Source organism: Cervus canadensis, chromosome 3, assembly GCF_019320065.1.
Source record: "Cervus canadensis isolate Bull #8, Minnesota chromosome 3, ASM1932006v1, whole genome shotgun sequence".
NCBI classification, from domain to species: domain Eukaryota; kingdom Metazoa; phylum Chordata; class Mammalia; order Artiodactyla; family Cervidae; genus Cervus; species Cervus canadensis.
In genome coordinates this window covers 109,095,657-109,120,866 of record NC_057388.1, presented here as the reverse complement: position 1 = coordinate 109,120,866, position 25,210 = coordinate 109,095,657, and the positions used below count along the sequence as shown (strand labels likewise).

Sequence of the window (25,210 nt, the reverse complement as noted above, 5' to 3'; positions counted from 1 at the left end):
GCTCCTGGACGGCAGAGCCTTGGTGATGCTGGGCTTCTGCGAGGGTGCCCCACTGCAGACCCTGACGACGCTCCCCTTCCACGCTGCCCCCAGAAAAGCGTGTCTGCGTGGAGCTCACCCAGACCATGGATTGGGCCCAGCGACAGCTCTTAACTGCACAGAGTGAACCCCAGGCCTCGCTCCGTCCCCTCCACGTGGACAGCCCCGCCCCCCACCCCACTCCGGAGCAGTTACTGTGTCTGAGCAATAGGGCAGGGCCCAGAAGGAGGACATATTCTGCAAAAGGGGTGGGGGGATCTTTGCTTTTCTTTTTCTGGTTGAAATAAGACTTTGAGTTTGTTCCTTAAATGCAGGACCTGGGAGCTCCAGCATTGCTGGCCCTGAGCACTAAGCCCGCTCCTGGACGCCCCTTTCTGACCAGGACGGTGTGCCCCCAGCGCCCTGCCCCACCTCAGGCTGCAACCCCTGGGGCACAAGGACTGTGACCCACTCCAGGGAAAGCCAGCTCGGCATGATGTGCAAGGAGCCTGAATTCCACATTCACCTCATCTCTGGCCTGCACTTTGCTCCGATCGATGCAATCGTGGGGGCGGTGTGTGCACAGCCTTGCCCACTCCCCGCTGCCCCCCGCCCCCAGCACAGTGGGCCTCCGCCCACCACGCAGGCACCAGCACCGCCCGCTGCTCTGAGCTGGGGTGCAGCCCCCCAGACCCACTAGGGCCCAGCCGGCCGGCCCATCCCCGCAGCTCACTCTGCACCAGCCCCTGAGCGCGTCTCCATTCTACTTTCAGGACGTTAAAAATAATGCATTAACTGAATCACAGTAAAGAGCAGCAGGTTCAAGTTGTTCTAAGGTGTCAGAAGCTCCTCAAATAGCACCACATGGCGTGTGTTGTGCGTCCTGACCAGTTGTAGTGACTGGAACCTTCAGGAGGAGCATAGGACCCCCCCCCCCCACTGTCTTTCAACTGCAGGGAGACCTGGCCTGCATGATAAAGTCCCTGGGAAAACATTTAAATAAGACCTGGGCAGCTCTGCCTAACAAACATTTGAGAGACTATTTGTTTGGTGATGGAAGCCTGGGGGTGGGGGACGCTGAGTCTAGATTGTCCTTTAAAAACTTAAGTTGGTTTTAACTGAAGCATCTACCATTCTGGAGAAAGGGAAGGGGGAACGGGAGGTGTGTGCAGGGCAGGGGTAACTGAGGTTATCCTCATCTGCCTGCCTCCTCCCTCCCTCTCACCTTTGTCTCGGTGAAGATGTTTTCCTCTCTTAACTAGAAGCCTTCAGGTAAAAATAAAGCCATAGCAGCAACAGAGGGGGAAAAAAAATGAGTCTTTTTTAGGGTTAAACATCAGAAGACAAGCTTGTGCGGCTTCGGCCAATCAGATCCGCCCTGCCAGCTATAATATAGTACTGAAGACAGCCTCTCGCACAAGCTCTCAGGCTTGCTACCATTTAAAATCAGACTCTTTTTGTCTTCTGCCGGCTGTCTTGAGCCCCAACTCCGATGCGTTCCGTTATCAGCGGCCAGCAGCCTGCCGTCCCAGCCCCCGTCTGGGTGCGGATCGGTGGCGAGTCCCCCGCAGCGGCGGCGGCGGGCAAGGTTATATAGGAAAAGAAAGAGCGAGGCAGGGCGCGCGGGCGCCAGCAGCCAGCCGGAGCGAGGGAGGCAGAGCGCGCACACTCGCACACCCGCACCCTCGCGCACTCGGACCTGCGCCGGCCGGCCGCCAGGTCCCCGGGCTCCATGGACGAGATGCTGCTGCTGGCGAGATGTCTCCTGGTGCTGCTGGTCTCCTCGCTGTTGATGTGCTCGGGGCTGGCGTGCGGACCCGGCAGGGGATTTGGCAAGAGGCGGAACCCCAAAAAGCTGACCCCTTTAGCCTACAAGCAGTTTATCCCCAACGTGGCCGAGAAGACCCTAGGGGCCAGTGGAAGATACGAGGGGAAGATCACCAGAAACTCAGAGCGATTTAAGGAACTCACCCCCAATTACAACCCCGACATCATATTTAAGGATGAGGAAAACACTGGAGCGGACCGGCTGATGACTCAGGTAGAAACCCAGCGCGGGGCGTGGAATGTGTTGCTTTCAAGGGGTTATGTGTAACCATGCAGTTGGGTCTGTTTGCTCTTCAAGCAGGTAGAAAGGCGATTTTGCCCGCTCCTTCCCCACCCACCTGCCGGGCCTCCGGGTGCCTTCCTCTTCCTGGAGGGGAATGGAGGTGAAGGGTCCAGATGGACAAGTTGAGGGTGGGGGTGGGGGGTAAGGACGCCAGGAGATGCGATCCACGGGAGCCCCTGACCGCATGCATCCTGCTGGGATGGCCTTTCCATCCTGCCTGGCTTTGGCTGGAAACTTGGGGAGACCTTCCCTTTGGGGTCATCTGTCCTTTCCAAGTTGGAAGTGGGCACCGAGGGAGGAGGCCAGGGGGCAACGTCAAGGGGTGTCCGGGTCACCGGGCAGGTGCAGCCTCTGCGCTTCCCGCTTTCCTTTCTCCTCTGTGCTTTCCTTTTCCCACCACTACCCCACTCTGTCGCACGCCGCCCCCCCTCCAAAGCCCCTCCACAGGCAGTGCTGACAAAGGGTGGGGGTCCAGAGGCCGCCGGGCTGGCCCCTGCCCGGATCACAGAGCTTCCACCGCCACTCGGTCGCGGGCGGTTGTGCCCACCCGAGTGTGACTGTATCGATATTTCTTTAAGGATGCCCTCTGATTCTCCCGAGCCCGCGGTACTTGAGGGGAGGGACTTAGAACTTACTGGCATTGCATCACGCTAGTTTTCAACCTGCTTGCCTAGGAATTAGGAGAGACTCGGTATCAGCGGGAGGGGGCTGGAGAGACGAACCAAAGCGAAACACGCATTCCTCTCGCCCTCCCTACCTCCGCTGAAGACTCCTGACTGCCCATCTCCCCGCCAGTGGGAGACTTTCCGCCAACTCCACGCACGTAGGACTGAAGCTAGAAATGGATTTCCTGAGGAATATAGGTCAACATCCTTTTTATTGCCCTATTAAAATATTCAAGTCCTACCTTTAGGGCCAGGAGCGCACCGCCGCTGACGGAGCGGCGCTGGCGGGCCGCTGGTGCGGGGGAGGCTGGGGGCGGGAGCGACCCGGGAGCCGCCTCCGGGGCCGCGGCGCTCCCCGGCCCGCTGCCGGGCCTTGCGGCGGAGCCGAGCAGAGCGAGGGCCCGGCGGGGCAGCGGGCTTCCGCGGACGGGCAGGGGGCGAAGAGGGAGCGGGGGCGGAGAAGGTCCTTCTCCCCGGCTCGCTCGCATCTGCTCCCGACCACCTTAAATCTGGCCCGCGAGTGCGGACGCGCGCGCCGGTGCCGGGAGCGGCGAGAGCCGCAGTTAACTCTGCGCAGGCCGCGGGGGGCCCGGCGCGTGCCGGGCTCCGACCCCCGGCTCACGCTCGACCCCCGCAGGACGGAAGGGGCCTACCCGGGATCCCTCGGAGCCGGGGGAGCGGGGCGCGAGCCCGGAGAAAGCGGCGGGGGCGGGGGCGCCGGAGGTCCCCGAGCCGGAGGGCTCGGCGTGCGCCGCGCTCCGCGCGGGGCCGGAGCGGGAGGGCGCGGGGTCCCCGGCCCGCACCCTGCCGGGGCCGCGGGCCTCGCCGCCCCGCCACCCGGGCCGAGCGCGCGGAGCCGCGCACCCGGGCAGACGCATCCCGGCTCCACTTACTCCCGGGTTATCGATCCCGCGGCTCGGGTTTCAGTGCGCGCGGGGCTGAACCGCGGCCTCCCGCCGGCCCCTCCACGCGCCCGAGCGCGGGCTCGGCCAAGGGCTCCCGGCGGCGCTCCGACGGCCGGGCTGGCGGGGGCGGCACCGAGCGTGCCGGAGGGGGCAGGGGGGGAGGGGGCAGGCCGGTTCCCGGGCGGGGGCGCCTCGCGGGCCAGGGCGCCCGGCCGAGCCCCCCGCCGGGACCCTCGCCGCCCCTGGCAGGCCCCGCCGGGACCCACGGCCGCGCGGCCCGACGCCGGGCCGCTCCGGCCGCCGTGTGCGCTGGCAGCATTTGAACTTCTGACCTTCTGTCAACTTCCCTCAGACGAACGAAACGAAAACAAATACTTTTTTTCCTTGGGCAGTGGCTATTCCCGTTCCCAACACAAAAGGAGGGGGGAGGGGCAGCCGGCGAGGGGGCGGGGTGGGGCAAGGCGGGCCAGGATCGTAGCCGGGACCCCCCCCAACGCCCCCTGAAAATGGGGAGGCTGGCCGGGGGGCGGCCTGAGAGGTGCCCCCTTGCTCTCCGCCACCGCGTCCTTCCCGCGCCCCCCGGTGCTAAGAGTTAAAGCGCGGGAGGCGGGAGACCTGGGCGGGGAGGGCACGGCCGGCGAAGGGGGGGAGCGGGCACCTGCGCCCCGCGGGCCCCCCACTTAAGATAACCGCCCAGACTGTTCTCAGGTGCGTGTCCCTCCTCCCCCGTCTCTCTGCGTCCCTGTCTCTCTAATGGGACTGCCGCCCAAGTCCCTCAACCATGGCGAGATCGTCCCCAGTGGAACTTTGAGAGCAGTTCAGGAACGCAGGCGCTCCTGTTAATATTAACTCGAGGCGGGGAGGGGGAAGCGCAGACCGACACGCTCTCCCCGCAGGCCGGCCGCGGGTGCCGGGGGCTCCGAGGGGGCAGGGGGCCGCCGGGGGCCGGCCGGGGGCTGCGGTGGGGACAGTCAGGCTTCCGGGGAGTGCGTGGCGGCCCCCGGGGAGCGGCGCTCCGCGGTGGGTTCCACGGGAGGGGCTTGGTTTTCTGCAGTGGGGGCGGAGGCGTGGAGAGAGGCGCGTGCGGGACTTGGGGGGGAGACCCTTGTGAAGTTGGGGCACCCCTCCCCCGCGCCGGGGAAGCCCGTCGGCGGCGACAGCCCCCGCTCGGCTCCCCGGGGCGCGGAGCGGCTGCGCAGACGAGGGAGGCGGCGAGAGCCCAGGCGTGGGGAACAGCTCGGCCTTCCGCCGACACAAAGCCGGGCCCGCCGGCCCCGCCGGGCTTCACGGTGGCTGCACAGAGGCGGGCTTGATTCGTGGCACACGACCCAGTGAATTGATCACCAGCCCAGCCTTCCCGGCTCTGCCTGCGACGACCCCGCCCGGCCGGGGCGCGGAGCGTCCTGCAGCCGCGGGGCCGAGGCCCCCCCGCTCCCGGCGCCCGGCCGAGCAGGGGGAGCGCGCGTGGGGCGCGGGGCGCCGACTCGGGCCTGCCTTGGCGCGGCCCCGGGGCTCCTCGCCCGGCTTCTCCATCGCCTGCCCGGGTGGCGCAGCTCAGAAGGCGGGGTCCGGTACAGGTGCTCCCCAGCCGGCCCTCCCCCTCGCCAGCGGCCCCGGAGGAAGCCATCAAAAAGCTCCGCCTGCCCCCCGAAAGCAGGGAGCCGGGGTGCCATGGGGGCTCGGGAGGCGAGTGTCTGCGTGTGCGCGTCGTGGTGTGCGCCTGCGCAGCGCGTTCCACATCCCGGCTCGAAACTGCCTCTGGTTTACTGATTGATTTTCATGTAAAACGCATTCAATCCTCGAGATGACCTCACTCAAACTCTGTCCTTCCGACTTTTTTTTTTTTTTTTTTTTAAGAAAACTGTTGGCGGGCCCAGAAACCTGCAAGCGCTGACCTGTTACCAGGGCCGCCCCCTAGTCCTCTGCCCGCACCACCACCCCCCACCCCCAACACACATTTGTTGTATGTTTAACCCTACAACCATAGACTGGTATTTATTGCTGCCAAATACACAAGACTTTTCCTGTTGCGCAATCGGTCACGTCCCCTTAAAATGCGGCAGCAGCCCTTGCCAGAGCCCTCGGCAACCACCCCCCGACTCCGTAGGACGAGCCCCCCCACCCCAGCCAGCCATAATCAGAGTCCTGGCGGGGGGCGTCGTGTCATCTCGGTTACCGGGGTCCCCGCTGGAGGTCAGCCCCGCCCTCTGCAGAAGTCAGCTTGGAGTTGTCACCTACCTCCCCCTCGAGTCTGCCTCTTTGGGGGAAGCCCCCATCCTGACTTGGTCACCACTCCCCCTTTTTGCAGTCCCACACCCAGCAGCCGCGGTGCAACAGTCCAGTGAGTTACTGTCCACAGCAACGCACACGTGATCCAAGGCGCTCTCCGCATCCTTATCTGAATGGGACCCAAGAATCCCGAGGGAACTCCCACAACTTTGCCCTGGCTCGAGTCCCGCCTATTCACTGTTTCTTTACTCCACAAGGAAGGCAGCTTCCTTGTGGGGAGGAGGGGGGACCCCAAGGGCAGTTTCCAGAAGGAGGCTCCCCAAGGCAAGGGCTCAGAGGCCCCCGGGGGGCCTCTCCAGCTCACCCTCCTACCCCCTCCCCCATCCCCATCCCCCTCCCCCATCCCCATCCCCCTCCCCTCTCCCCACCCCCCATCCCCCTCCCCTCTCCCCACCCCCCATCCCCGATCCCCCTACCCCACCCCACCGCACCCCTCCCCACCCGTCCCCTCCCCTCCCCACCCCTCCTCCAGCTCTTAAGTTTGCTCTTCAAACTTGCAGGACACCATTCTGAGCCGGCCAAGAAAACAAGAGGGGGGAAGGGAACAGGTTAAGGAAAACAAGAGTCACAATCAGACCGCAGAAAAGCTGGGGGAAAAAAGAGTTCCATGGGGAAAAGGAATGCGGCTGTCCAGATAAAGAATGTTTGCCATCCGGCCCTGGCCTTATAGAAAATTATAACTCACCTGGTTGCCTTTCACTCCCGGCTCCCCCGCCCCTCGAGTCGCTATCAGCGTCCCACCTACCTCTCTACCTTTGGCTTAAGTCTCGCCCCAGATAGGCTTAGGGCAGGAGCCAGGGCACAGAGATAAGGCAAGGCTTTTAATTCTTTGAGAAGTAGACAGTGTATTTTTCTTTTTGCAGCACAGTTGTACCCCGGGCCTCTCTGCGGCCTCCAGATGAGGGGTTTGTCCAGGGAGAGGGGCGGAGCCTCGCACAGGTGCTGGGGATGCGGCCAAGCAGGAGGGGGCAGGGCTGGAGGGCACCCTGGCGCAGGGTGCGGGCCGCAGCCATCATCCAGAAACGCAGTTGACTTGTTGCCGAGAAATTTCATCTGCTTCTCCGCCACGATCGGGCCTCTGCTGTTTCAGATGCAGAGAAAGTCCCCAGGTTGTCTCTGACATCCCACAAATGCCAGGACCTCTCCTACCCAAGTGCCCTCGCCCCGGCCCAGGCCTTGTCTCCCTCCTCCTCTGCACAGTCTGCATCTTGGGGGGCTGGGCTGAACAGCCCACAGGGGCAGGGGTGGCGTAGGGTAGAGAGGCATAGGGTGGCCCGCGGTGGGAGTGGCTGGCAGGCCTGGATGCTAACGTCCCATGGGGTGCCCCCTTCTCCCCACAGAGGTGCAAGGACAAGCTGAACGCCTTAGCCATCTCCGTGATGAACCAATGGCCGGGCGTGAAGCTGCGGGTGACTGAGGGCTGGGATGAGGACGGCCACCACTCGGAGGAGTCGCTGCACTACGAGGGCCGCGCCGTGGACATCACCACCTCGGACCGCGACCGCAGCAAGTACGGCATGCTGGCGCGCCTGGCCGTGGAGGCCGGCTTCGACTGGGTCTACTACGAGTCCAAGGCGCACATCCACTGCTCCGTGAAAGCAGGTGAGGGGCCGGCCGGCCCCTGCCGGCAGCACACCCCCCTCCCGCCCACCTCCAGCTCGCCACCCCACAGGCTGACTCCAAGGCCGGAGGAAGATGGGTGGGGGACGGGCAGGGAGGGCCCTGGGGGCTGACTGCTGTTTGCGGGGGATGGCCCTTCGCCATGGCCACCTTGGAGGCTGCAGAGGCCCATGTCCTCGGAGTCCAGATGCAGAGGGCATCTGGCTTCCCGGGCCTCCCTCCAGCCCGGTTTCCGGAGCCCCCAGTGCAGGTGGCAGGAGACCGGGAGGAAAGATTGGGGGTGGTGGGGCGGGGTGGGGGCGACTTTCCTGGTGAAAGAGGCAGCCCAGCCCAGAGAGCCAGCTCTGGCCCGGAGCCTTTGTCTCGGGAGGGCTTAAGAAGGAACCACTCCCCACTCCGCCCCCGCCTCCCTGCGCGGGAGGAGCCGCCCCGGGTGGAAACCCTGTCCCCTCCCCGCCCCGCCGGAGCCTAAGCTAACTGGGCTCACCCGGTCTGGGGGATGAGGCCCGGCGGCCGGTCACAAAGCCAGTAGTTACGGCTTCCAACATCTGGAGGGCGCCAGCCCGGAGCGCCCGTCCTCCCTGGGAACCAGCCGGGCCGCCCTGCGCCGCGAGGCCGCTTCCCTGGGCCTGCAACGCCACTCGCTGTTGCGGGCGAGGAACAGCTCCGGAGGCAGGCGCGCGTGCGGGCGCAGGCCCCGACTCGGCCGGGCGGTCCCGCCACCTCCCTGCAGAAGCTGGCGCCTTCAGCAGAGCAGTCCACAATGGGTGTCGGAAGAGCTCCGTCTCCCCCGCCCCTGGGTTTGCGTTTGTCCCCTAACCTGTGTTTTACTAGCACGTTAGGAGGAAAAACACTTGCGAAGTGTCGACACACTTTGGAGGACAGAAAAATGATGGCTTCTTGGCACACAAGGTGTGGACGGGTGGGCAGAAGGTCTGGGTTTATAGCCCGAGGAAGGGTCTCAGCCCCTGGAGGGCGCCAAGGCACGCCCCCCACCCCCGCCCCTGCGCGGGGCTCCCAAACAGAGGCGCGGCGCGCGGCCCCCTCCCGGCCACCCCGTTCCGCGGGGTACCCCCTGGCGGGGCTGGGGTAGGTGGGGGGTGGTCCCTCGAGGTCTCTGCGCAAATGAGCAGCGGTCGTCCGACCCGGGACCCTGGCGGGGGCACGGGGCCGAGGCGCGCAGCAGAGCCGCTCATTGGCATTCCGCGCACGCGGGCCGGGCGCGGGGCGGTGCGTGTCAGGCAGGGTCGTGCGACTCGACGACTCGGGCTCGCCTGAGTCCCGGGCGCCTTGCGGGCGGCTGCGGCGGGCCTCCAAAGGCCGGCCCCTGCACTTCATGCCCGAGAAAACGATGAGAAGATTAAATACCCTCAGTAATTCCAGCAGGAAGATTCTTTCTGGCGATCTCTATTTGCCAAAAGCCTGATCCCGGAGATTGGAATGCAAAGAAGACGGGGGGCCGTCCCGCCCCTCCTCCCCGGCCCCCCGCGCGCCGCCCGGCTCCCCGGGATTATTGTCCCGGGGACAGTGAGCCTCAGAGAGCGACGGAGGCCGGAGAAAGCCGGTAGTCAAGGGGCCTTGAGAAACCGGGGCTTCCCGAGCGCGGAGCAGGCCCCGCCATTTAAAATTCAAATACACATCTTAAGTGCTTGCAAGAGAGGCCTGGCTGTGCAAATAGTGCTTGTGAGGCCCGGGCCTCTGGAGGGCCCGCGTGTGAATCGCCGGGGGGCGGGGGGAGGGGCGTTGCACCTGAGCAAACAGGGAGGGGGCGGCCCGCGCAGAGAAAGTGGGGGGGCGGGGGGAGGGATGGAAGGGTCCCCTCTTCCAAGAGCGCCTCCCGTTTGGTGCAGAAATCACAATGACAATGGCGAGCCCTTTATTGGATTTTAATTAGAAAATCCACACAGCTCCGGGTTTTCACACCTCGGCCAAAGCTCTGGAATGTTTGTCCAGTTGCTACAACTACTACAGCTATTTTTCACTACACTCCCCCCCCCCCCAACACACACCGGCCGGCCAACCCCAAGCCCCCCGACCTCAACCCCGCTGGGCGCTGGGGTGGGCGGCCCAGGGTGCCAGCCGCCCGGCCTGAGTGCGGAGCGCACGAAGGCAGGGGCGCGGCGCCCCGCGCCGAGGCGGGAGGGAAGGAGGGTGCGCCCCGGCGCGCGGGGGAGCTCGAGGAGGCTTCCTGAGGACTCCAAGTGGAGAGCAAATACCCTGTGAATTCGCGGCGAGGTTGGGTGTGTGCGGAGCCGGCGGTGGGGGTGAGGGAGGCGGAAGGGAAGGAGGGTAAGCGGCCTCCCGCCGGAGACGCCAACCGACCTTTGGCACCGTCGGTCCAGCCCTAAGAGAGTCGTTAAGGAATGCGTCTGCATCTGAAATCGGCCTCCGGGATGGGGGTGGGGGAGGGAGGTCTGCGCGCGCCCAGGCCGGACTGTCTCCCCCACCCCACCCCACCCCCGCCCCGGAGCCACGGGCATCCCCGGCCTGGGCGCGCGGGACGCCAAGCGCGCGCCCCTCACGCTTTCCACCGGAGCCTCCTTCTCGGGACTCACCGCCACCCCCTTCCCCGTCTCCCCTTGTCTCGCCTCTCCTCCCCCCGCAGAGAACTCGGTGGCGGCCAAGTCGGGCGGCTGCTTCCCGGGCTCGGCCACGGTGCATCTGGAGCAGGGCGGCACCAAGCTGGTGAAGGACCTGCGGCCCGGGGACCGCGTGCTGGCGGCCGACGACGAGGGCCGGCTGCTCTACAGCGACTTCCTCACCTTCCTGGACCGCGACCGTGGCGCCAAGAAGGTCTTCTACGCCATCGAGACGCGGGAGCCTCGCGAGCGCCTGCTGCTCACCGCCGCGCACCTGCTCTTTGTGGCGCCGCACAATGGCTCGGCCGCAGGGGCGCCCGAGGGGGCGGCGGCAGCGGCGGGCGGGGGCGCGCCAGGGCGCCGGGCGCTTTTCGCCAGCCGCGTGCGGCCGGGCCAGCACGTGTACGTGGTGGCCGAGCGCGGCGGGGCCCGGCGGCTGCTGCCCGCCGCGGTGCACAGCGTGACGCTGCGCGAGGAGACGGCGGGCGCCTACGCACCGCTCACGGCACACGGGACCATCCTCATCAACCGGGTGCTGGCCTCGTGCTACGCGGTCATCGAGGAGCACAGCTGGGCGCACGGGGCCTTCGCGCCCTACCGCCTGGCGCACGCGCTCCTGGCCGCGCTGGCGCCCGGGCGCACGGACCGCGGCGGAGCCGGCGACGGCGGGGGCGGCGGCCGAGTCCCCCCGCCCGTGCCGGGGGCGGCCGACGCGCCGGGCGCCGCGGGCATCCACTGGTACTCGGAGCTGCTCTACCAAATAGGCACCTGGCTGTTGGACAGCGAGGCCTTGCACCCGCTGGGTATGGCGGTCAAGTCCAGCTGAAGGCCACGGGGGCCGGGGAGGGCACCGGGGTGGGGTGGGCCGGGGCGGGGCGGGTGGGGTGGGGGGGCCGGACACCGCAAAGGACACACGGAAACAGCGCACGCAATGAGACTTTAATTATAATAAGAGTAAGAATAAGAATAAAGTAGGACAGTCCAAAGTAGACTATAAGGAATCAAAGACCCCAAGAAATTCTGTCGTCTTTAGTTTATATATATATATTTTTTTGAATTTTTTGATTCTTGTTTTAATTTTGGTTATTTTTTTTTCACCTCTCCTGGCTATTTATTTGTTTGGTATGAATAGATGTTTTAAAATAATATGAACCGGACCTTCAAGAGCCTTAAATAGTTTGTTTCTTGGATAATTTATTATTATCATGTGAACTGTACTCACAGGGGGAAAGATTATTTTGTGAGGCCAAGCCACCCGCTCAGAGTCTATTTTTCTACATGCCCCTCGTCCTGACTTTCAGAAAGCAGAATTCTGTCCTCTCCACTCCTCCTTTGCAACGCTCCTGCTTTTCGGCAAATGTAAACTAAAACATGCTTCATGGGGGTCCACAAATTATATTTTTATACACAGAATTGTAAATTAGATTTTTGAGAGATCAATACTTAACTGAATTACATTTCATTTTTGAAATAGTGTAAAATATGAAAATATATTATTTTAATTTAACTAGCTTCCAATGTCACAGCCATCTCCTGTATTGTCTTCTGGGTTTAATATTTGCTTTGTCATCACCATTTTGGCCACATTCTTGGAAGTCAAGACTGTTACACACTCACTCACACACACATACTTTTTTTTTTCTTGGACAAACTGGAAGAACTCTGTTATTTTTAACTTCAAAGAATTTATTAGAAAATAATATTTTTTAAAAGCGCACATAGTGATGAGCCCACAAGAATGGAGCCTGTAGTTTGTACAGAGAAAAACAAAGGATGTTTTTGCATTAATAAGTTGAGAAATAACTGCTGTAAATTTACTAAAATGTATTTTTGAATATTTTGTAATAGTTTTATAGAAATAAAATGTGCCGCGCACAGACTGGTTAGTGTATAATCACTAAGAATTCCTGTTGCAGCCCTTTTTCTTCGCTTTTTTTGGCTTCTTTATTTGGGTAACCTAGTGCTAACAGGAGTTCCCAGTATTGTATTTAGACGTTTTGCTCAAACTGTGAGTTCAGATCAACTTGCTTAGGGAACCAAAGCAGGTAACCAAATTGACTTGTTTGTTTTGGTCACTGGAGAAAGCTCAGCTCTGTTTGTGTTTATTGTGTGACAGTTGCTCTGCTCCGAGGATGGCGGTGCGGGGCTGGGCACCGCTCAGCGCTCGCCGCCCCCAGGGTAACGCGGCCGAGGGGCTCGGTCACCCAGGGCTTCCTCCCCAGGCCCCGTGTCGCCGTTGCTGACTCTGTTCCCCCAGCTCGGTTACCCCGGGTTGGGGGTGCACCGCCCTGGCCTTGCAGGGAGAAGGTCCTTCACTGCTTTCTGAAGTCCTGGGGTGCCCTTTTGAGAAGGGTCCCCAAGGAGAGGGCCACGCACTGCCCACATGCTCCGCGCCTGCTTGGTGTGGATGCTGGCCTTCCCACCTTGCCTGCAGACCCTTAGAGCCTTGGGGTGCTGGGGTCCTCGGGCCACGCCGGTGTCTCCAGCTGTCTCGAGTGGTGCCAGGTGAGGGCCTTTGTCCCCAGGTCACAGCCCTCCTTCCATGAGTGGCCCGTGCCCCACGCCAGCAGGGCCAGACCAGGCCCCCACGGCTGCTGCTTGGCTGCCCCGGCCGGTCAGTCTGGGGGCTTCCGTTCAGTGAAGACCGCGGTAACGCTGGGCGCTCTGAGCCCCAGTGCCTGTGCAAGCCTGGCTTTGCACAGGTGTGTGGGCCTCCGGGCTTCTCAGCGGATGTGACGTGTTTGGAGGCCGGCCTGGGGCGAGGGCACAGGCCTGAAGCTGATGGCCCTGGGCCCCCCTCCATCCCACCAGGGCAAGGTCTGGGGAAGCCGCTCCTGAGGCCCTCGGGGGCCTCTGTGCTCCAGGCCTGGTGAGGTGTGGCTTTTCCAGGAGGCCGGGGCCCCGATGGACAGGGCTGGGGCCAGAGCTAGCTGTCCAGGCAGGAGCGGTCCCTGGTTCTCCCTGGTCTCCTCAGGGGTCAGCCAGGTTACAAGCCCTGCTGAATCAAGGTTTCTGCTCTGGTGACTGCTCAAGTCTGAGTGTTCAGTTAACCGGGAGCACCAGGAACACGGTGGGCTCGGGCCTGGGCGACCCCCGACTCGTTAGCGGTCAGAGAGAGGTCAGGCCCCCTCCTGGCCGGACGAGGTGGTCCCGCCCCTCAGGGGTCCCACCTTTCAAGGCCCTTCCTAGCTTCGTGGTGAGAATTCTCTTTTCCACCTCCACCGCACCCGGCAAGGATCCGCGCAGGCTGACGCCGGCCCAGGGCCCACTTCTCGGGGTCGGGGGGGACGGGACTGACCGTTGGTTGCCAGGGTGAGCGTGGTCTCACCGCCTGCCTCCCTCGTGGCTAAATGCACGTCTGTTCATCCAACACGCGCATCAGAATGTACTTGAACCTCTTGTCTTTGTGCTCGATTGTTTGCAAAATTAAAGAAGTCACAGAGACCCTGTGCGTGTCTGTTCTGTGGGAGGACCCCTGTCCCCTCCTGTCATCCGCGGTTCACGCGTTTTTCCACCACGGTGTCCCCAAAAGATGAAACAAAGCATCTCATGGAGAGCGCACACTGCAGATCCGTCCAGGGAGGGGAGGGCCAGGCCCTGGGACCAAGCCGGAGCCCATCCATCTGAGCAAGCTGCCAGCGGGGGGCTGGGGGGACAGCCCCCTCCTCCCCTGGTGGAGACCCCTAGCTGTCAGCATCACCTCCGCATGGAGTGGGCTGATATGCAAAGAATGCTGGCCGGCTGCAAGATTTGGCAAGAAATCAACACAGTGCCTGCCCGTGAGCCAGCTCCAGGCCCGGGGCAGGGGTGGCGGGGAGGAGCTGGGTTCCCCAGTGACGCAGTGAAGTGGCCAGTCCATGCTTGTGAAAGAACAGTCCACTCAAGGGGGTGGAGAGGCCCAAGGAAGTGACCTTCATAGGATTTCTTATCGGCCAGCCTCGGCCCCAGGGACAAATCTGGCCAGCGGCCTGTTTTCATGCAGCCGGGGAGCTGAGATGGAGTTTTCCATGTTAAGTGGTTGAAAACAAAACAGCTAAAGAAGGCTATTTCATATGTGAAAATTCTATCAAATTCATAACTCAGTTTCCAACCAGTAAATTTCTCTTGGACCCTCAGTCCCCTGCACCTCCCCCGCCTGGCTCATTCCTCTGCCTACTGCCTTCTCCCGCCCAGGGCTCTCACAGCCGAGAAGCTGCCTTGGAGGCCACACGGCCTCCAGAGCCTGAAATGTGTACTCTCTGGGTCTTTGCAGAACTCGCATGGAAACCCTGGTGGCTCAGATAGTAAAGAATCCGCCTGCAAATGCAGGAGACCTGGGTTCAATCCCTGGGCTGGGAAGATCCCCTGGAGGAGGGCGTGGCAACCCACTCCAGTATCCTTGCCTGCAGAATCCCATGGACAGAGGAGCCTGGCAGGCTACAGTCCCTGGGGTCACAGAGAGTCAGACACCACTGGGCGACCAACACTGTCACTTACACTATGGGGGGGGGGGCTGCAGTGGGGGGGCACTGGGACGTTCTGGGGTGCAGCCAGCATGGTGCATCTTCTATTGGGGTTCAAAGGCTGCCGTGCTCCTCGCTGCGTAACAAATCCAGGAAGACCTGCTGCTGTAACAGGCGAACTTGATGCCAGTCTGGAGGTAAACTGAAGACAGACCCATGGGCAGGCGCCAGAAGCCACGCGGGCTTCGCCTCACCTGGTGAAAACTGCCCCCACTGGGAAACTAGGGAGCCTGCATTTGGAGGTAATCCTCTTGGCTCTTCTTGGCTGAGGTTTGATTTTCTAAGATGAACAAGAGACTGACAGTGATCCGCATTCTGTACACAGGCTCTGGGCCCCAGTGAGGAGATGGGGAAACCATGTGAAGGTTTGGGTTTTCAGTGGGGTCTCTGGCTTCCAGGATGAGGGCAGCTATGTTCCCAGAAGGGGGAGACTGGCTTATATAAGAGGACCCAAAAATCCCAAAAGATAAATTCGAGGAAATATGATGCCAAAAATCCAAGGGCTCCCCCATCCGACCGAGCCGCCTGGTGGACAGAAGCTTCTGTTCTGTGTCCCAAGGCCCGTGTGTCTGCCTCTGGGGGAGAAGGACACCTTTTCTGCTGGACTCCAAGCGGGAAGTTCCCCCTTCTCCATAGGCTCAAGGCTCCCTCTCTGAGCCAGGCAACCAGAAGGTAGGGAAAACGGCCCTGTGTCTTTGAAAGTAGCCTTGGGCTCTGGGTCCCTGTGTCTGTCACCCAGCTGGGCCATGTCATCAACATCCCAGCTGAAACCCTCGAGCCAGACCCAACAGACAGGCGCCTAGAAAACAGGATCTACGGCAGAGACAGAATTGGGGGGGGTGGGGGGTGCTGGGGTTGGGGTTGCTGTGTCAAAGTCCAGAAGCGCCGGCCTCAGCTCGGGATGACCGGCAGAGACCGGCCTGTCTGCTTCCTTGCGACTTGTCGCTGCCGCCGCTACTATTCCATGGCCTCCGTAGGAGAAAACAGCATCCTTCTGAGGGTCAGTGCCTGTCGCTTCCAGCGTTGGGCAGCCGCTGCCCCTTCCGTGGACGCCTCCCGAGGGTGCGGGCCCCTCCACTTGGCGCCAGGACTCCCGGGCAGCCTCCCATCCCCCGGCCACTGCCCCGGGCAGCAGAGCGGCGGCCGCGCTGGGTTAGGCGGCCCCCTGCGTTGGGAGCAGCCTCCGCTCCGCGCGAGCTTCCCCCGGGTCCAACATCGCGGAAGGGCAGCGGGAGGGCGGGACAGAGGCCCCTGCGTGGAGTCCGAGCGCCCTCTGCTGGTCACGGCGCGGAAGTCGGGCTGGTGGCCAGGCAGGGGCCAGCAGGGCTGTGCCGGCGGCTGGGGCGTAAGCATCACGAACATCGAACGCACCTTCAAGGAGAGGGCGGCGGCGGTCAGGCAGGCCCCGGGGAGGGCTGCCGTGTGGGGGTGACGCCGGAAGCACCCCCCGCCCCACCCCACACTCTCAGCGGCCCCAGTTGAAGCCCAGCCGTTGACGCCGCCCCAGAGCCGCGGGACGGGCGGGTGCTCTGAAGGATACCAGGGGTCACAAAAGGAAAGGGAAGAAAGTGACCGTGTTGGAAAAATTGGAGGCTGGAAACGTGGGCGGCGGGGCAGGGCAGGGCCCTCGGGGCCCGGCCAGGCTCAGCCCCTTCCTCTCCCTTCCCTAGGGCTGAGAGTCCCTGAGCTGGAGGGTCCCGCGTCCGCCCTGCTGCAGCGCCTTCAGAGCAAGGCACGTGGCTGGGGGTGCCCCGCCGGGCCCTGCTCCTGAGGGCCAGGGTTCCTGGGCGTGTGGACCCTCATGGGGCCTCCAGGGCCTGGAGAGGAGTTCCCAAGGCCGTGGGCAGAGCAGATGGCCTGTGCGAAGCCAGTAGGAAGCAAGGGCCACAGACAGGGACAGCGGTCACGCGCCCTCTGCTCCCCACCAGGACGGGGGTGCTGGGCTCCGCTCCGTCGTCCCCCTTAGGCCGGGGGGCTAACCTCCTCTCCGGTCCATCCCCAGGGAGACGGGTGGGGGACCCTGGGGACTTCCGACTCAGAAACACGCCTGCTCTGAGGCTGGGCGGTGCCTCTCTCCTGGGCTCGGCCCTCACCTGAACTCAGCCACACTGTCTTCACACCAGAAAAAGGATGACCTTGCAGTCTTGGAAAATTCCAGATGAAGGCATCTGAGTTTCTGTGAACCGGCCTTCGGGGTCGGCCCCGTGGAGCTGCTGAGCCTTTGCCAGCTGTCTCCTGAGTGACAGACACCCCCAGGACCCTTCCCCTGCGTGGCCTTCCCGGGGACCATCCCTGCATGGACGACATTCTCAGTGGAAAAGGACTGAGCCATCTGCCCAGCGCCAGCATCCCCTGTGGCTACGTTTGGGGGCCAGAGACACTAAGAGAATCCCTCTCCCCCTGAATCCAGGGCTGGCCGGGGCACGACTGGGGTGGGACAAGCCTGCTGGTCCTCGTCCACGGCCGGTCCCTCCCGCGAAGAGCCCAGCGCAGCCACTGCTGTCAGGAAAGCATCCTTTCAGCCCTTTCTCTTCTCCAAGGAAGATGTTTAAGAAGAAAGAAAAAGCCTAGCAGACTGGCGCTGACCACGCGCACAGAACTCCTTCGCTGCTGGAGCGTGCTGGGCATCACGACCGACCGGCCTGTGGGGCGTCCACACAAGAAGCCCACTCCCCGCCCCACATCCGCCACGTGGTCACCATCGCCACCCCCCGCAGCCTGCAGTGCACACCGCCTTCGCCCTCCTGTTTATCCACGCCCAGGAAGCCACTTTAAGGATTTTCCACAGTGTGTTGCAATCCACACAGTCAAAGGCTTTGGCATAGTCAATAAAGTAGATATAGCTGTTTTTCTGGAACTCTCTTGCTTTTTCTATGATCCAACAGATGTTGGCAATTTGACCTCTGGTTCCTCTGCCTTTTCTAAATCCAGCTTGAACATCTGGAAGTTCATGGTTCACATCCTGTTGAAGCCTGGTTTGGAGAATTTTGAGCATTACTTTGCTAGCGTGTGAGATGAGTGCAATTGTGCAGTAGTTTGAGCATTCTTTGGGATTGCCTTTCTTTGGGATTGAAATGAAAACTGACCTTTTCCAGTCCTGTGGCCACTGCTGAGTTTTCCAAATTTGCTGGCATATTGAGTGCAGCACTTTGACAGCATCGTCTTTTAGGATCTGAAATAGCTCAACTGGAATTCCATGAACTCCACTAGCTTTGTTCGTAGTGATGCTTCCTAAGGCCCACTTGACTTTGCACTCCAGGATGTCTGGCTCTAGGTGAGTGATAACCACACCATTGTGGTTATCCGGGTCATGAAGATCTTTTTTGTACAGTTCTGTGTATTCTTGCCACCTCTTCTTAATATCTTCTGCTTCTGTTACGTTCATATCATTTCTGTCCTTTATTGTGCCCATCTTTGCATGGAATATTCCCTTGGTATCTCTCATTTTCTTGAAGAGATCTCTAGTCTTTCCCATTCTATTGTTTTCCTCTATTTCTTTGCGCTGATCACTGAGGGAGGCTTTCTTATCTCTCCTTGCTATTCTTTGGAACTCTGCATTTAAATGGGTATATCCTTCCTTTCCTCCTTTGCCTTTCGCTTCTCTTCTTTTCTCAGCTGTTTGTAAGGCCTCCTCAGACAGCCATTTTGCCTTTTTGCATTTCTTTTTCTTGGGAATGGTCTTGATCACTGCCTCCTGTGCAATGTCATGAACCTCTGACCATAGTTTTTCAAGCACTCTGTTTATCAGATCTAATACCTTGAATCTATTTGTCACTTCCACTGTATAATCGTAAGGATTCCAAATTGTGAAAGGAGTACATCAAGGCTGTATGTTGTTGTCATCCTGCTTATTTAACTTATATGCAGAGTACATCATGAGAAATGCCGGGCTGGATGAAGCACAAGCTGGAATCAAGATTGCCAGGAGAAATATCAATAACCTCAGATATGCCGATGACACCACCCTTATGGCAGAAAGCGAAGAGGAACTAAAAAGCCTCTTGATGAAAGTGAAAGAGGAGAGTGAAAAAGTTGGCTTCAAATTCAATACCCAAAATATTGAAATCATGGCATCTGGTCCCATCACTTCATGGCAAATAGATGGGGAAACAATGGAAACAGTGACTCTTTCTTTTCTTGGGCTCCAAAATCACTGCAGATGGTGACTGCAGCCATGAAATTAAAAGATGGTTGCTCCTTGGAAGGAAATCTATGACCACCATAGACAGCATATTAAAAAGCAGAGACATTACTTTGCCACCCAAGGTCTTTGCAGTCAAAGCTATGGTTTTTCCAATAGTCATGTATGGATGTGAGATTTGGACCATACAGAAGGCTGAGCGCTGAGGAATTGACGCTTTTGAACTGTGGTGTTGGAGAAGACTCTTGAGAGTCCCTTGGACTGCAAGGAGATCCAACCAGTCCATCCTAAAGGAAATCAGTCCTGGGTGTTCATTGGAAGGACTGACGCTGAAGCTGAAACTCCAATCCTTTGGCCACCTGATGCAAAGAGAGAACTCATTGGAAAAGACCCGGATGCTGGGAAAGATTGAAGGCAGGAGGAGAAAGGGACGACAGAGGATGAGATGGATGGCATCACCGACTCAATGGATATGAGTTTGGGTGGACTCCGGGAATTGGTGATGGACAGGGAGGCCTGGCGTGCTGTGGTTCATGGGGTCGCAGAGAGTCAGACACGACTGAGCGACTGAACTGAACTGAGGGAGCCACTGACCTCAGATCGGCCTCTGGGCTGCGGGAGAAGCTTTCAAGTGACCGCCCTGCACCCTAGGAGCAGAGGGCGCCTCCTGCAGGCAGCCCCAAGCTCGATCCGCCCGCTCACCAGCAGGGTCTCACTACGGCCCCGGACCCCCATGTCCCCTCCTGGCTGCCAGCCACTGACCAGGAGGCAGGAAGGACCGGAGTCAGGAAGGTGAGCACCAAGGGTGAGAAAGGAAACTGAGGCAGCCAGGGTGGGCCCAGGTGCATCTGAGGAACACTGCCCGCCCTTAGCCAAGAAGCCCCGCCGCCCCAAGGGGGACAGGTGGCCGAGACAGGCGAAGCCCCGGGGCGGGGGGTCTCGGGCACCCCTGGGACGGGGACGCCGGCCGGAACACAGCCAGCATGGGCCGGGGCGTGAGGAGCCTGAGGATATACGTAGATGTGTTCAGCATAAGGAGCACACTTCCGGCGCGGGGAGAGGGAGCGGGTTTGTAAATTCCAGGCGCTCAGGTCCAGCCCATTCGGCCAGGCCGCCCTCTGTCCTGCAGCCCCTTTTCCTGCCCTCGGAGGCACTCGGGGGCCTGGGCCCATTTCGTCTCTTCTGGTTCTGCGATTCAAAACACCCCGGGGATTTTCACTAGCGGTCCAACGCCAGCGAGGAGGGTTCGATCCCGGGTTCAGGAGGATCGCACGAGCCGCGGAGCCGCCCAGGAGCTAATGCGCGTGAACGCGCCTGGAGCCCGCGCACCACTCCTGGAGAAAGCCCGCGAGTGAGCAGCAAGGAAGGCCCAGCACAGCCAAAAGACAAGTGAGCAAATGAAGTACAATAGTGAAAAAATAAAGGAAGACTACCCTGGGTGCCCCCATGGGGGACCCCACACCGGGGCCCCAGATGCCATCAACACCTCCTGGGTGCTCCAACCTATTTACAGGCGGTGTTTGGGGTCTGTCCCAAAGACTAGGTGTTCAGTCCAAAAAGAGCCTTTTTAGGTCAAGGAAATGAGTTTAAAAATACTTTGCCTGCAAGTGCGCCAGGCGGGGCACAGCCTCAGCCTCTTCCAGGTGGACCCCCTGACCCCAGGCCCAGGGCCAGCCTCCCCGCTGAGCCCAGGGAGGTAGGGGAACACGCCTGGGCCCTTGCTCCTCAAGGGTACAGGCCCAGGGGCCTCCTGGCCCTCCTGCTAGCTGTGACTTCAGTCCCCAGGTTTGAAGAAGGTCCCCCCAGGGCACACAGACCCTACCAAGGCAGAGAGACCCCTCCAGGGTGGACAGACACCCCCCAAGGCAGACAGACCCCCCCCAGGGCAGACAGACCCCCTCAGGGCAGACAGACCCCCCTCAGGGCAGACAGACTCCCTCAGGGCAAGGCCCTGCTGTTTGCCTTGACCCTAGTAAGGTGCAGATACACAGTTCAACACACGAGCATCTGGATAGTGTTTGAGGGTGTGGCTGCACACACAAGCATGTGAGTGTGCATATGTGTGCGCATGTGGGTCTGAGCATGTGTGTGTCCTTGTGGGTTTACGTCAGTGTGTGGTCTGACTGTGTTTATGTGTGAGTGTGTGGGTCTGAGAGTGTGTGTCTTTGTGTGTGTTCCTGTGAGCGTGTGTGAGTGTACATACTTATGAGCATGTGGGTCTGAGCATGTGAGTGTACTCATGTATGTGTGTACCTGTGAGTGTGTAGGTCTGAGCATGAGTGTACTCGTGTGTACATATGTGTGAATGTGTGGGTCTGAGCGTGAGTGTACTCGTGTGTACGTGTGAGTGTGTGGGTCTGAGCGTGTGCCCTGTGTGACTGGTGCGTGGGCGTGTCTGCAAGTACGCTGCCTGAGTTGTGAATGTGTGTGCACACGTGTGTCTGCACGAGCGGCGGGTGGGGGAGGAGCCTGCCAGCGCTCTCTGGGGGCGCAGAGTGAGGCCCACCCTCCTACCCCAGCGGGGAAGGAACAGTGCTCCAGGCTCCGGGGGCACCCAGATTCCAGATTCGTTGGCAGAGCGGAAGTCACCCGTCTCCCTGCAGAGAAATGCTGCACCTCTGGGGAGCGAAGCCTGTCCTGTCTCACTTTTTCAGCATCAGCTCCTCTGAGAAGTGGTCTGGAGAGGAATGGAGCAGGAAGGGGAGTGATGCCTGGTCACATGGGGGCCCCGGGGGCGAAGGAGGCGGAGAAGGCGGAGGACAGAGGGGCTGAGGATGAAGCTACCCAGAGGCGGAACACCAGACCCATGCAGGGGTCCCCGTGAGCTTTCAGAGGGCTCAGACCCAGCCCAGCGGAAACGTCGCGGAACGTCCTGGTGAGCCGTGAGACCCCGGCCACAGACACCCCGAGCAAGGGCCATCCGACATGGGCCGAACCAAGCTGGAACCAGGTCTCAAGAGGCTCATGCCAGCCCTCCCTCAGGCGGGCTGCCTCCAGAATAAAAATGAACATTCTTTAAATGTCAGGACAACAAAATTCAGGCTTCCAAAAATGTGTCCAAAGTGTCCCACGTACGATCCAAAATTGCTGGACACTCTAAGAAAGAAGAAAGCGGGGCAAAAGCTCCTAGGAGAATAAAAGCATAGGAGAGAGAAAATGATGGAAGCACGGGAAAGGGGAGATGGTTTAGACAGAGCGATCGGAGGGTGGCCTGAGCGCAGAGAAGCCAGGACAACGTCCGTGGACAGAAGGCAGAGCATCCAGGGCCGGATGCGGGGGCGGCGCCAGGGCAGAGGGAGCTGACGGTGTGAGTGCACGCCTGGCGGGGAACCTGGGGACCCGAGGCCTGGAGGCCGTGGTCGGGGTCGGGTTTAGCCTGGGTGAGATGAGAAATGCCTGGAGCGCCTCCACGGGGGAGCGGGGTCATCTGACCTTCACCCTGAAGACGTTTCCGGCTGATGTTTGCTCATGGTCGGTGGAAGGGAAGGGTGGATGCCGGGGAGCCGTCGGAGGCCAGACTGGCTGTCCGGGTGGGAGGTTGGGGACGTCACTGGGGTGGTGGCTGCGGGCTGGAAGAGGTGCGATTCCAGGGGCGTTGGAGGGTGCGGTTGCTGGGTGCGCCGTGGTCAGAGCGGAGGGGGAGGCAGAGAGGACGCCGGAGTTCGGGGTGTGGGCGCCCCCAAGAAAGGAGCTGCCATGTCCCAAGACAGGGCCGAAGGGCAGAGGTCAGAGTTCAGCCGGATGTCAGAGTGTGAGCTGGATGTCTGGGTGTCTCAGCAGGGACACAGGTTCGAGTCTGGAGTTCAGGAGAGAGTCCACGGGACAACGGCGGTGCTCAGGGGCCTGCTGCTGACCTTTCAAGCCACTGAATGGCCTGAGGTCACGGGGAGTGCTCGGGGACTGAGGCAGGAGAGACGCAAGGGCTTCAGCTTTCAGCCGGAGGTGAGGCCCCACCTGGAGCCCAAGCAGCAGCTCCGGTGACGACCTAGAGGGGGCGGTGAGTGAAGTGAAACTCACTTAGTCATGTCTGACTCTTTGTGACCCCTTGGACTGTACAGTCCGCGGAATTCTCCGGGCCAGAATACTGGAGTGGGCAGCCTTTCCCTTCTCCAGGGGATCTTCCCGACCCAGGGATCAAACCCAGGTCTCCTGCATTGCAGGTGGATTCTTTACCAGCTGAGCCGCTAGGGAAGCCCAGAGGGGTGGGGTGGGGTGGGGTGGGAGAAAGACGAAGAGAAGGCGGCGCCCTGGACACCAGGGACGCCAACCGCTTGACACGCACCAGTGGCCTGAGATGAGACCTGAGGCTCTATCCTTGAACTTGGTGACACGGGTACCAGGAACACTTTCAGCAAGAGAAGTCTTGGGGAGACGCAGGGGTCGAAAGCCAGATTACTGTGGATTCGAGAGAGAATTTTCAAAAAAGAACACTTTCAGCAAGAGTCGGGGAAACGCAGGGGTCGAAAGCCAGATTACTGTGGATTCGAGAGAGAATTTTCAAAAAAGAACACTTTCAGCAAGAGTCGGGGAAACGCAGGGGTCGAAAGCCAGATTACTGTGGATTCAAGAGAGAATTTTCAAAAAAGAACACTTTCAGCTAGAGTCTTGGGGAAACGCAGGGGTAGAAAGCCAGATTACTGTGGATTCGAGAGAGAATTTTCAAAAGAGAAGATGAAGGTGGCAAAAGGAGAGAACTCTCTCAGTGACAGTGTCACGCTTTAGTCTTTGCGACCCCACGGACTGTAGCCCCCCAGGCGCCTCTGTCCATGGGATTCTCCAGGCAAGAATACTGCTGTGGGTAGCCTTTCCCTTCTCCAGGGGATCTTCCCAACCCAGGGATCAAACCCAGGTCTCCTGCATTGCAGGCAGATTCTTTACTGTCTGAGCCACCAGAGCTTTACAAAACCGGGGACAGAATTATGCATCAGTTGCTGAAAGTGGTTACAAGATCAGGGAGGATATTTTCTTATTTCCATTGGAGGCTGTTTCCTGCACGTTTGTTGCTGAAAGGAAAGTCCAGGAGGGGAAGAGACCCATGCAGGCGCCGGGTCTGTGTGGGGGGCCGTGCAGGTGCAGGCGGGGCACTGGCCTTGGACGGGAGCAGCGGGTGGTATGGGGCAGGGTGGTACAGGGCACCGCGGGGTGGGCTGGGAGGCTGGGTGGGGAGGGAGCGGGTGAGTTTATGCTGAAAGGGGAGCCGGAGAGGCCGTGGACACGGAGGGGAGGAGGAGACAGGAGGGGGCCCTCTGAGAGCGACCCTGGCCTGACCGGGAGATGCAGCTGGGCCCCCCGGGGCACCTGGCCTGCTCCCTGCGGTCCATGGCTGCCAATTCAAAGCAGGCCCGCCAGCCTGGCTGCCCGCAGCCGGGATGCCAGGCGAGTGTCCAGAGGAGTGGGGTGTGGCTCCGCAAGCACGGGGGCAGGGAGTGGACAGGGAGGGCGGCCAAAGAGCCAATTTCTGGCGGGAAGCAGCCAGGGGAGACGGGGCTGAGGACTGGGGGTCCCGGTCCCCTGAGGACCTGCTAGTCGGGCTCAGCAGGTCAGGGTCCAGGAGGGTCCACACAGGCCGTGACCCAGGCCTGAGTAAGGGGCGGCCGAGGGGGAGAGGGAGTCACCGACTGAGTCTCCACATCAGATCATGTTGCTCAGTTCAGTTCAGTCGCTCAGTCGTGTCCAACTCTTTGTGACCATCATGGACTGCAGCACGCCAGGCCTCGCTGTCCATCACCAACTCCTGGAGCTTGCTTAAAGTCATGTCCATAGAGTGGCTGATGCCATCCAACCATCTCATCCTCTGTGTCCCCTTCCCCTCCCGCCCTCAGTCTTTCCCAGAATCAGGGTCTTTTCCAAAGAGTCAGCTCTAGGATCAGGGGGACAAAGTATTGGAGTTTCAGCTTCAGCATCAGTCCTTCCAGTGAATATTCAGGACTGATTTCCTTTAGGATGGACTGGTTGGATCTCCTTGCCGATCATGTGTAGAAATGACATTTCCTAAGCTAATGACCAGAGTGATGGTGGAGAGAAACACGGATTAGGTCAGCCAACTGAGGGGCGTGACTCAGGGGTGTGACCCTAGGGGTGGCTGTGACTCGGGGGTGTGGCCTCAGGGATGTGACCATGGGGGAGGCCTTGACCTTGGGGCAAGGATGTGATTCTGGGGGTGTGACTGTGGAGAAGGGTGTGACCCAAGAGAAGCGGGCAGCCTTGGGGGACGGTGTGACCCCAAGGGGCGTGACCCCGCGGCAGGAGTGACTGGGAGGGGGATGGCTGGTGGCCCTTGGAGGGATGACCCTTGGGGGTGTGACCCTTGGGGCTGTGGCCCTAGGGGAGGGCGGTGCCCTCGAGGTGTGACCCTGGTAGCCCCTCCAAGGGTTCGGGCCT

General features: G+C 60.8%; 1 protein-coding gene and 1 long non-coding RNA gene across 3 annotated transcripts; one reads left to right on the top strand and one right to left on the bottom strand.

Moving 5' to 3' along the window:
- Positions 1–1,342: 1,342 nt before the first annotated feature.
- On the top strand, positions 1,343–13,580 carry SHH (sonic hedgehog signaling molecule). Of its 2 annotated transcripts, none has more exons than XM_043463974.1 (3): positions 1,343–2,059; positions 7,328–7,589; positions 10,213–13,580. In XM_043463974.1, exons 1-3 carry the CDS (start codon positions 1,751–1,753, stop codon positions 11,010–11,012), a joined length of 1,371 nt encoding a protein of 456 aa, XP_043319909.1. In that variant the 5' UTR covers positions 1,343–1,750; the 3' UTR covers positions 11,013–13,580. The 2 variants fall into 2 exon arrangements, with proteins under 2 accessions (XP_043319909.1, XP_043319911.1); XM_043463976.1 differs by lacking the exon at positions 1,343–2,059 and adding an exon at positions 2,092–2,228.
- LOC122438806 lies at positions 1,799–2,939 on the bottom strand. Its single transcript, XR_006268652.1, has 3 exons — positions 2,886–2,939; positions 2,764–2,798; positions 1,799–1,924 (listed from the first exon to the last, which is right to left on the bottom strand). It is a non-coding gene; the product is annotated as an uncharacterized LOC122438806 (long non-coding RNA).
- Positions 13,581–25,210: the final 11,630 nt, after the last annotated feature.

What these genes read in the sequence shown, in the direction of transcription:
- SHH (XM_043463974.1), top strand. Translation starts at nt 1,751, where the DNA reads ATGGACGAGATGCTGCTGCTGGCGAGATGTCTCCTGGTGCTGCTGGTC. An exon ending in CGGACCGGCTGATGACTCAG is followed by an intron (nt 2,060 to 7,327) that starts GTAGAAACCCAG and finishes TTCTCCCCACAG; the next exon opens with AGGTGCAAGGACAAGCTGAA. An exon ending in CCACTGCTCCGTGAAAGCAG is followed by an intron (nt 7,590 to 10,212) that starts GTGAGGGGCCGG and finishes CTCCCCCCGCAG; the next exon opens with AGAACTCGGTGGCGGCCAAG.